General features: G+C 35.3%; 1 protein-coding gene across 1 annotated transcript in view; it reads left to right on the forward strand.

The window, feature by feature from the left end:
• Positions 1 to 9,432, forward strand: part of slc12a5 (solute carrier family 12 member 5) — a 316,555-nt gene extending 307,123 nt beyond the window's left edge. The window contains exons 22-26 of the mRNA XM_033041637.1: positions 453 to 575; positions 1,159 to 1,346; positions 1,604 to 1,618; positions 2,156 to 2,289; positions 4,046 to 9,432. Coding sequence (XP_032897528.1) covers positions 453 to 575; positions 1,159 to 1,346; positions 1,604 to 1,618; positions 2,156 to 2,289; positions 4,046 to 4,137 — 552 coding nt within the window. The 3' untranslated portion in view covers positions 4,138 to 9,432. The remainder of the gene's footprint in view (positions 1 to 452; positions 576 to 1,158; positions 1,347 to 1,603; positions 1,619 to 2,155; positions 2,290 to 4,045) is intronic.
• The last annotated feature ends 2,574 nt before the right edge of the window (positions 9,433 to 12,006 follow it).

Here is a 12,006-nt window from a genome sequence, read left to right on the forward strand (position 1 = left end):
AATTTAGAAGGATGAGAGGGAATCTTATTGAAACACATAAGATTATTAAGGGTTTGGACACGCTAGAGGCAGGAAACATGTTCCCAATGTTGGGAGAGTCCAGAGCCAGGGGCCACAGTTTAAGAATAAGGGATAAGCCAAGGGATATGGGGAGAAGGCAGGAACGGGGTACTGATTGTGAATGATCAGCCATGATTACAGTGAATGGCGGTGCTGGCTCGAATGGCTGAATGGCCTACTCCCGCACCTATTGTCTATTGTCTAAATGCTAAATGGGAAAGGAAGTTATTAAAGATGAGAAAATATTAATTATCTTAACAAAAAGCCAAATCAATCATTGAGACTCGATGATATCTCCCTGAACCTCTCAGTCACTGAAGTCATTTCCTCAACAAAAGAAGCCAGAGTTCTTGAGGTAACTTACCCCACTGTTCACTTTCTCTGTTGCCCAGATTCAGAGCATCACCGATGAATCGCGTGGCTCCATTCGTCGTAAACATCCAGCGAAAGCCAAGCTGCGCATGGGATCTCAGGAGGAACAGGAGGGAAGTGTTGAAGAGAAGCCTGAGGAGGAGGTATTGTGATTGTAGCAAATGATTGGTGATTCCAAATCTTATTCCAACCCCATTAATGAATGGGTCCAAGCTGAAGGATCTGTACAGATGGATGAAGAGTTGACAGAAAGTTATGCACCACTTTGGAACTGGAGTTTTGAAAGTTGATAAAGAACTCAAGAAATTAAGAACAGGGACTCACTGATCCATCAACCTTCCACAGATTACAGTGGGATGGACATCACAACTAAACACCCCCTTGCTCCCCCACCCATACCATTACTCCTTCTTCAGCAGGAAGCTGATGAGTCAGTGCAGGGGATTCCCTATTTTCTTTCTGCCAACTACAATGAAGGGAAAGGTTGGGCATAGATAATGCTGAGCCCATTGTCAAATACCAGTTTTCTACAGGCGTCCAAAATAAAATCCCCTTTCCAGCTATTTTACTGCGCTATGATTAAATGGTACAGGAAGGAACATGGTATATCTATATACAAATATTTTAGGCTAAGAGCCTTCTGTGTGTGTTCAGTGGTTGATCAGATTCCATGCCACTACTCATGCTGCATATTCCTGTTATATTCTCTCTTTCTCCACACTCCAGGTTCAGTTGATTCTTGACAAAACAGTTTCCACTCAGTCAATAGCTTCTCAGTCACCTGCAGATGAAGTGAGCACACCTGGAGAGAAAGTTCACATGACCTGGACAAAAGATAAGTTAACAGGAGATAAGAACAAAAACAAAGGACCTGTGACACCAGAAGAAATCCGGGATCTCTTCAGTATGAAACCGTAAGTATATTTAATCTGAAATGGTTCACACAATGGAGAAGCTGGGAAGTGATATAACTAAACCTTATTCGCATTGTAGTGAATAAAATTAGATTAATATATTTGGATTGATGTAGGTGTTCCTGTGTGAATATTAGAACCTTTATACTTTGCTTGGTTTTAAGCTTCTTAAAGCTGCAAGAGTGTTTTTTTTTAAATTGTCAGAATCATTAACAATTTTAATTTCTTTTTTTCTCTCACTTTCTTTATGCTACCAGTGAGTGGGAGAATCTGTAAGTCAAATTTATTGCTTTCCCATCTTATTTCTTCTTCATCCATTGGTAGATTTATGTGCTTTGTTTACATGGCATTTACAGTTCCACTGCCCATGGACATAGCTGATATTTTAACATTACAAAGTTAATGAGGCCACAATACTGACCGTTGTTTAGGTCAATCAGTGCTCTCTCGATTAGGTGATTGGCAAGAAATCAACAGGTAACAAAAACTAGAGTATGATATTCTCCCGGGGGTATATAAGCAGTTTTTAAGAAAATCGTAATGCTGCTTGATAATTTTTCAGTATTAGATGGTCCACAAAGGAACTGGCCTGATGATATTAATAATTGAGTTGAGCGTTGTATATTTACTGTGATGATGCAATATTTTTTTAAAGACCTGCTCCTTCACAAAGTAATGGTATTAAAATACAGCTCTCTTAGCACCGCCAGTTACTCCTAAGGTTTAGCACTCACTTTCAATGAGTCTCATTCTACACAAGCATTTATTAATTTGTAGTGCAAAGGATGATAATTTTCTCTGTTAATCAGAAATCAGTCAAATGTTCGGCGGATGCACACAGCAGTGAAACTGAATGAAGCTATTGTGAAGAAGTCGCAAGAAGCAAAGCTGGTCCTCCTGAACATGCCTGGACCTCCTAAAAATCGGAACGGAGATGAAAACTGTATCCTTATCTCTCCCTCAGCCCACTGGTGATATTTCTTAGGACATTATGCATTGATATTGAAACCATTATATCAGGCACCTATAACCAGCCATTTTTGCAGAGCAAGGTAGTATGTGGATTTGGTGGAGAAGATAGAGTGTCAGTTGGGAGCAGAAAGGAAATGAACAACGCATGGTATGTGTATTTCTTTGCAAATGCATTCCCATGTAGATGTATCCCGGTGTTATGCGAGGTTGATATTTGTGGCGCTACGACTATTTAATGATTGGTTAGGATAAGTGGAAGACAGGATGCGAGTGTTTAGCATTTGTTTAAGTGAATGAATCATCTGAAGTTTCCTTTATTTAGTACTGGAAGCATAGGTGGTGAGAGCAATTATTGAGGGGGGTAGTCCTGGGACGATAGAACTAATCGCTGAGCGATGTGAAGGGAGGTGCACACTTGATATCCCCAATGATATACTTGCATGTACCCAATCGTTTTTATGTGCTTGTTAACATGTATGTAGTTTATTATTGCATACGGTGTTTGGATAATCAGTTTAGATAGTACTGGGCTTGGTTTTCTTGGGTGAACACTTATCCTGGTGTTATAGCACGTACTTTGTGTTTAAATTGTTATTTAACCGAGCTAGAAATTTTTTATTCCTGTCAATTAATAGTCATAAGTTGGCACAGTCTTTTCGTGTAAGAAGGTTAACAGCTCTCCTTCTCTTGTTGAAAACCTTTCAACCAAGTTAGACTAATCTTAATTGTAGCATTTCTGGCCAATTAAAGCACAATAAAACTGACTGCTAGAAATCGTAAATGTATACAGAAAGTGTCAGAGAGATTCAACAAGTCAGGTTACTTTTGCAGAGCAAGAAACCAAGTCGGCATTTCAGGTTGGTAAGATTTAATCAGAGCTAGGATAATCTTAGAAAAACATATTTTAAATGCAGGGATGGGGGTGGATCGAAGCAAACAGAAAGAATGTCTGTGGACGACTGAGAACCAAGAGCAAATGAGTGGCACAAATCATAGTGCTATCTGAGAAAAGGTCACGGTGGCACAGCAGTAGAGTTGCTGCCTTACAGCGCCAGAGGCCTGGGTTCGATCCAACTACGAGTGTTGTCTGTACGGAGTTTGTACGTTCCCCTCGTGACCGCGTGAGTTTTCTCTGAGATCTTCGATTTCCACCCACACTCCAAAAACATACAGGTGTGTAGGTTAATTGGCTTGGGTTTGTATACTTGGTATACCGTAAGTGTAAATTGACCCTAGTATGTGTAGGCTTCTGTTAATATGTGGGGATCGCTGGTAGGCACGGACTCGGTGGGCCGAAGGGCCTGTTTCTGCAAGATATCTCTAAACTAAACTAAAGGTAGTGAAGGAAGCTGTAAATAATCAATAATATTAACACAGCTTCTCTCTCTCCACAGATGGCACCTGATCTGATGGTATTTCCAGCATTGTCTTTTATTTCAGATTCCCAACTGCTGAGTGCTGTAGCTCACAGTTCTCTCCCATCTCAGTCCCCATTTATTTCTTCTACTTACATTTCCTCCAGGAAATTACCTGACGTTAGGGGGAAATTAGATGAAGGTAGTGAATGCCTTTGAATGTCAAGGGGAGATGGTTGGACCCTCTCTTGGAGATAGATGAAGGTGAATAAATGGGTAAAGAGCAGTTAGTCCACAGTAATGTTATTTGCCATCGCGTCTCAGCTCGATGCTTGTCAAGGTAGAAATTCTTTTCTTTGACAGACATTACAGACATGGAGTTTCTGGAAGTGTTGACAGAAGGTCTGGAACGCGTGCTGTTGGTCCGTGGCGGAGGCCGAGAAGTTATCACCATTTACTCCTGAGCATCAGTCCTGACCTGCGTTCACATAATGAACCCATCACAGCTTTTTCTCAGTAACTCCTAGTCTCTTCTCAATGTATAATATTTCTCGTGCAGCTAATGAAACATTCTATTCAATTCCTGGCAATGGTATTTGTAAAATGTTTCCTGTTGGAGGCATGATAGAAAGTAATACTGAAAGACCAGTAAGGGGAATGCTCACCGACACAGCTTCTTGTCATAAATTACTTTGCTTATGCCTGTCTTCAGTTGTTCTCTAGGAACTTGCCATTCAAGTACAATATTAGAAAGCTATCATTATAATACATGGGCACTGAAGGTGTCAGTAACCCATTCTGGGATGTATGGCTACATACACAAATTGGCAACATTAATAATGCAAGGGAAAACTTTCCAGAAAACATCCTATTTACAATTTAAACCTTGGTGCATCATGTGTGGATTACTCCACAGGTGAGCTGTTCGTTAAGGTAGTCATTCAAGGCCAGAATCCTTCTACTTTACACAAGATTATTAGGCAAGAATTTGGCTTACTTGCATCTGCGATGCAACCTTGTCATTCTCCAAACATCCAGTATAAATGAATGAAAAACTGGCCCTTTGGCTGGTGTTTATCCAGTTGAAGGCTCATCTATTCAAGATGGACTCAGTTTCCAAGATACCACTGGGGGCAGGTGAAAAAAGAAAGCTATTTATTTTTAGAGGATGTAAAATAGATAAAATATGGTATATTAGATACAAATAAAGTAAAATAAAATATAAAGTGGGAAAGAGAAGCTTGGGGGTAAGTTGATGTTACATTTAAGTGTTGTGTTTCTTTGTATTGTCAATACTGTTTTCTGATTGAACAAGTATTACAATAATAATACTGCTCTTGCTGTTTCAGTAACCTTAATACTTATCATTGTTTCAGCAAGACACTAGTTCTCTTGCAGTTTAAGGGTTAATCGGATTCATCAGTTGATGTGAAACCGCTCCATATTCATTATATATGTTACACACTGTACAATTAGTTAAGATGCGCATTCTCCAATAATATTTATCCAAAATACATTAGGTTTTGTGGACTGCATTTCAAAACATCTCGATAATCCTTTCTCACATATTTAGTGTTCTTAAGGTTGTGATTTTTTTTGGCTGGAGTGAATTGAGAAGGAAAATATGAGCAATATGAATATATTTTCACAGATAAGAAGCATTTTTCACTGACCCTGATAAAGGATATTCAGTTATTGCTGATTATGTATATACTATAAATAGCAAATTACTGTAACCTGAAAGAAGGGCTGATATATATTACTCAAGGAGATATGTGCATCTAGAGAATATTAGCAGTCGTTTATTACAAGGTTCACAAATTAAAAGTTACTACTCAGAAAGTGTGTTTCCTAATTAGAAACCCTAAAATGTAAATTATTAATATCTATCACAGCATATTGCAATTTTTGTGTTTCATTTCTTGACATATCAAACTAATTGTGATTAGGAGCCAATATCAAACATGTAATTAGATAAACTTGATCAATTTTCAAAATTATATGGCAACATAGAACATAAAAATTAATGATTTGGGCAGTTTGCTCATGTATTTAAAAGCTGTGTCTTGTGGGCATTTCTCTTTGATGATAATTTGTTACATGCTGCATTTTAATAGATTTCTACAACTGAAACAAGCTGTATTTAGTTTTTGATCATTCAGTGCATTTATTGGGGAAACATGATCAGAATATATAAAATTTGATCTATTCAAACAGAGTGGGGAAAATGAAGCATTTAGTAGCAGAACAGTTTTGCGAAAGATAAAATGACTCTGAAATTCAGGAAATTAACTTGTTATAGCAAATTATCAAACAAAAATTCTAGAGTAGACAGCTGCACAATCTTAGCTTTAACATCAAAGCAACTACCTAGAGTTACAATTATACACACAAATGTTTAACACTTCAGACATTCACTTGTTTCAAGAAGATTTGTATTTTCAAGACTGTTACATACTGAAGATTAGGATTTTGATTGCAAAATGACATAACAATTTCCAAAGCATCTTCTGATTCTCAATCTTTACTTCACTAAAATTCATTTTGTTGTTTCAGTGATTCTTTACTTTCAGAACCTATTTTATGGTATTTCCTTGGAAATAGGCTTGCAAAAAGGCAACATTTAAATATTCATTGTGGTACATAAAACTGAAGTAATAATGGTATGCATTTAGTGGCCACAAGATGTCACAAATGGTTTAGTCACCATTTCTTAAATATTTCTTATTTTCACCCTCATATTATTTTTCATTATTTTAACCAATAATTAAAACAGTATTCATCTTTAAAAATATTAGAGCTCTTTGGTTTATTTTGTATGACTATTACCAGACAATTTTTTGTATCTCATACATTTTCCCGATGACACCAATTCTATCAACAATGATAATCATATTGTCTTTGCATTTTTCAATTTGTCATGAATGTGTTTTGTTTCTGAGTCAATGAGAGAGAGAGAGTGTGACCTCGTAAAAATACAAGTTCACTGTTAAATTCATTTAATTGCTACAGTGATTATCACTGGTTGCGCGCAATGTGCTTCACTGAGTGTTGCCGTATCCCATTCGCATATACCCACAACGGTGCAACTTCAGGAATTACTCAAACCTGGTAACATGCACAGCAACAGTGCATGCAAAAAACCACTACACAATATTATTCAAAACATCAAATACAGGAACCAATGTTAAATTGGATAATTGGTTATTAAATTAATGGGATAAATAATCCAATATTTATTTTGAATCTCCATTCAATAGACCTAGATAATATTTAACCCATTTCCTTCATTAGCCATAATTGCAATAATCAGCAACCTGAACTTTCTCATACCATGCAAATTCATACAAGTATAAAAAAATTGTAAATTGTTAATTATGGAAGAGTCTGTCATTTAAATGATAAGAAAACGGTTTAAAACCTATTGATAAAATGTGACAATTTCTAGCAGTATTTACGAGAACATTATTGGCTAGTTTCTCTTGGATGTTTTGAATATTTCTTAATGCAACTATGGGTACTTCCCCTGACCATTTTCAAACATTGTCTGTTGGATTTCACCAGCTAATACATACCTGAAAGTGCCTACAGCTATCTACTAGACAGATATTAAAAGTACTGACAGGTACTTCATTGACCTTTTCTAACCTTGTTTAGACATTTTGCTAGCCTGCAAACAAGTGTATTTCTGTATGCACTAAATAGTTACTATCAGTATATAAAAGTAATGTATTAGCCAGTTTCTTACAGTAATAATTTGTCATTTTAATCATAAATATTCACAGGATTCTATAGTGATTACAGAAATCTACCAGCCAAATTGTAAAAGTATTTATTAGCATTTTTCTAATGAAGATAACCCACAACTGTTTACTGAAACCATTGTATTTGTAACTACTGCTATTTGCTTGTCAATTTCTAATCGTATAACAGATTTATTTAGCCAACTGATTTTTAGTTCCCATCAGAACAATGTATTGTTCTGATGGGAACTAAACATCAGTTGGATAAATGAATCTGTTATGCCGTATTGTTCTGCTTCAATAAGTACCTAGAAAAAAGTTATTTACTCAAACTCTTATTAACACCTATAGATGCTAAAAAAAAGTGATTGCACATACGTATTTATCAGACAGTTTCAATAGACATGTACTAGCCTTTATTTATTGGACATCTGTTATTGATTCCAATGGTATTATTATTTTTCAGGCAGCTTCAAATGTATCAATATAGCTTCTACTAAATCCACTGATATCTATTTATTGGACAGTTCCATTGTTTACTTTATTTACTATACTGGTTCTAATCAAAGATGTGGACATTTCATTGACTGAACAGCTTCTGTTAGTAAGCATGGGTGTTTAATTACCGGACAATTACTCTCGGTACTTGCAGGTGTTTATTTGCTGGACAGTTAGCTTATGTATACATGGGGATTTATTCGCTGGACAATTATAATGCTCTTACATGCCCCTTCTCCTGATGGTTTCTATCAGTGCAGTTAAGCTTCGAGCTTCCAGTGTCTTCCCGGGATAGGATTATTCAGTGTTGTAAGAACTCTACATCTTCATAATTACATTCGGATTCAATTAGTATGTTCATATGATTTATAGCCTTTGTTGAATTGGTCATTCTGCAAATGGCACGGATTTATAAAATAAGCCAAAGAGGAAAACTCTAAAATCAGACACTTCATGCAGTCATGCAAATACAACAAACCTTCCATCATGGATGTTCAGACATTTATTTTTTTTAAAGTAGAAATTATGAAGATCTATGATACCAGACAATTTATTGCAGAATTTGTTCCACTGATTTAATTAATTAAATTAAAGTGTTATTGCCTGTTGCCGCAACATGATCTTGTGCATGCGCCTTTGGTTTTGCAAACACAGTTACTGTAAAAAGTCATTGGGATATCAACCATTGAATGGTCTGGTCATTTTTCCAGAAAATGTACCTAAATTTATATTTCAAATACAATTTGCAAATATGTTATATAGAGTAAGATCGTTGTAGAGTTGTGTTTTCAGTATCTATTTCTGCCTTCTTTAATCAATCATGTGTTAGGTGTAGTTGCAGTATTTATATCCTTTTATCTTTTTAATATAATTTCAGTTAAAAGGATCACTAACATGAGTTTGAATATTTCATTCTGTAGCAGCCATCTGTGCATGTACTTAGGGTAGGAGGGTTGGGGTAGAAATAATTATGAGATCTTAGCAGTGGGGTTTCTACTTATGCCACCAATGCCAGCAACTCTTCTATTCAATTTCATAGTATTACTTCTCTCGAATGATGCTACTGAGTTGTAGTTATAACTGAATGCAAAAAAAAGGTAATATGCAAAATACCAATCTGCTTGCTCTAAATTTCATTCATAAAAGGACTTTATCCCAAATCACTTTTATAAATGTGTTGGTGCACCATTTAAAAGTAAAATCTATTTTGATTCAGTAGTTTACATGTTAATGAATGCCAAGATAATTTTACACTTGTCTATTATCACATTCTTTGCTGAAGTACAGTTGACATATCTTTCTGTGAATGGTCAGCACAAGCTTAAATTTATTACCCTTGGCTGCACTGACAAAGTTAACTATGGTTTCATGTATGTAAATTGAATATTCAACTTCATTGAATATCAATTCTTATGTGACTTTAGTCTGTGAAACCAATGTAATGAGTGGTATGAAAGGGGGTGTTAACAAAAATGCTATGATGTCGAATGATTGAAGAATAAAGAACATTGTCACCCATTTTAGGTTTGATTGTCAATGTTTTTTTAGAGAAATTACAATTTGGCATTTACTTATATCACTATTTAAAATTATATGAAGATTTTGCAGATGGTGGTATTTTCAAATTTTATCCCCTACTTGACATTACAATATATTCATTAGTACTTGGCTTAAAGTACATTTAGTTAATAAAAGTAACCTAACAAGTTGGGAATATTAATTAGTGGTTTGTAAAGCTCCCCAATGAACTTAACTGACAATAAATATTTTATCACTTCCTAATTCCCAGCAAATATTTTTATATGGTGATTTTTCTGGTGATGTGACGACTTTGTTTACCATACAATGAGAACCATGTTGGAACAAATAAGAGATAAATCTTGAATGTGTCAAAATTAAATATACAATTTTTGTGTATACTAAACACTAAATGACAAGATGCTCTGAACACATACTTATTGCAAGATTTTAAAAATCTTCTATTGAATGTGCTAACGTTATAAGTAATTGTAACTAAATCCACATCTGAAGTTGATAGCTCTTATTAAATAAAATTGATTGTCGCTGGAAGATGTGCTATCCTGTAACGCATTACATCTAATTACGATTGGTTACCATTCATAAGCTATGGATACTCTTTGATTTTGATAAGATATTAATGATAGAAGTAACTTGATAGTCCAATATTAATCAAGTTTTGTTTGGAAGACATTTCTTTTCATAATATGTAAGTAACACGTTAAGTTTGTACCTGCTTTCAGATCATTTAATGATTCCAGCATATGTTTTGGTTAGTTTGTTTCGAAGCACTAACAACTGCAGTAAAGCTAAGAACTAATTAAATAACTAATATAACTTAATTAAATACGCAAATTGAAGACCAAATATCTTCCCAAATAAAACATATCAACTTTCAAGACATTGTCTACTTAAAATATAACACTGCATTTTATTTCTCCGACCCTTCAATTCTTTAGGTATTTTTCTGTGAACATCCCTTAAATTAATTATGATTGAAAGAGTATACACTTGGTTTAAAAGTCTATTAAGTATGAACTATAGTTAAGACATTTTTAAAAAGAGCTGTTCAATCATTATAGCAAGAGCATCAGATTTATTAATCTATTCAAAATGATGCATTTAAATATTAAGGAACATCATCATATATTGATGATTATGCTTTGCAGTTTTCCACTGTTCTTGAGTTTTTGCATTATAGATTAGTTTATAGAGTTTGGATGCCTGTGTATTTATTCCGGATGCCTGTGTAATGTCTGGTACGTATTCATGTGCTGTGGTGCATATTGTGCATATTATCCGAAGTTTGACTGCATGCAATTTTTCAAATTTGTAAGAAGCCTACCAGAGACTAAATGGATGCACACATATTAATAAAGGCTGTAAAATAATATGTGGAAGGCTGAAATAATTAGGATGTTATTAGAATGTGTACTTGCAACCAGCAATAAAAGATAGTGCTTTCTTGAAATATTTACTATGTAAACTTAGACAAATGTGAGCTATTTACATAGAAATCCCATCAAAATCGTTTTCCCCTTTTCAAATCTCATTTTATGACATTAATTGTTTTAACATCATATGTTGTATTATGTGGTAGATCACAACAGAATTGCAATGTGCACCAGATACATAGGACCTTAATGTCAAGCATCATTCAGTTATCTACGATTACTGCCACAACAGCTACATTTATCCTTGGAAATTAGCTGTCAGCCCTTATGGCAAATTAAAATTACATCCAAAGATATCCAAGGATGGCAGCAATACAGATATTCCTTACTGAATATTTAGTACTTGACCACAAATTTCAATCTGCACTGAATGTCCTCAGAATTAGATTCAATTGGGAGTGAAGTATTTTCTCACCATGAAACTAAATTCCCATTCATAGGCTGATAATAGCTACATTCCTTTTATACATTGGGGTTAAAATCAATGTTTTTTTTCTATTGGATGTCTCGCATAAAATAATTACTATTAGAATTAAAATTACAATTTCATCACAGATTTAAACTTCCTATTGCTCTGACATTTGTTGGAATTACTATTCAGTTATTAAGTTTAAATTTACCCTTCATAAAATCATGTGATAGGAGCAGAATTAGGCCATTTGGCCCATCAGGTATACTCTGCCATTCAATCATTGCTTTTCTATCTCTCCCTCCTAACCCCATTCCCCTGCCTTCTCCCCATAACCTCCGACACCCGTACTAATCAAGAATATATCCATCTCTGTCTTAAATATATCCACTGACTGCTTCCACTGCCTTATGTGGCAAAGAATTCCACAGATTCACCACCCTCTGACTAAAGAAATTCCTCCTCATCTCCTTCCTAAAAGGCTATGACCTCTAGTCCTAGACTCTCCTACTTGTGAAAACATCCTCTCCACATCCACTCTATCCAAGACTTCACTATTCTGTGCATTTCAGAATGAGGTCCTCATTCTTCTAAATTCCAGCGAATATAGACCCAGTGACGTCAAACACTCATCATATGTCAACCTACTCATTCCTGGGATCATTCATGTAAACCTCCTCTGGACCCTCTCCAGAACCAGCACATCCTTCC

This window comes from Amblyraja radiata, chromosome 23 (genome assembly GCF_010909765.2).
Source record: "Amblyraja radiata isolate CabotCenter1 chromosome 23, sAmbRad1.1.pri, whole genome shotgun sequence".
Classification (NCBI taxonomy): Eukaryota; Metazoa; Chordata; class Chondrichthyes; order Rajiformes; family Rajidae; genus Amblyraja; species Amblyraja radiata.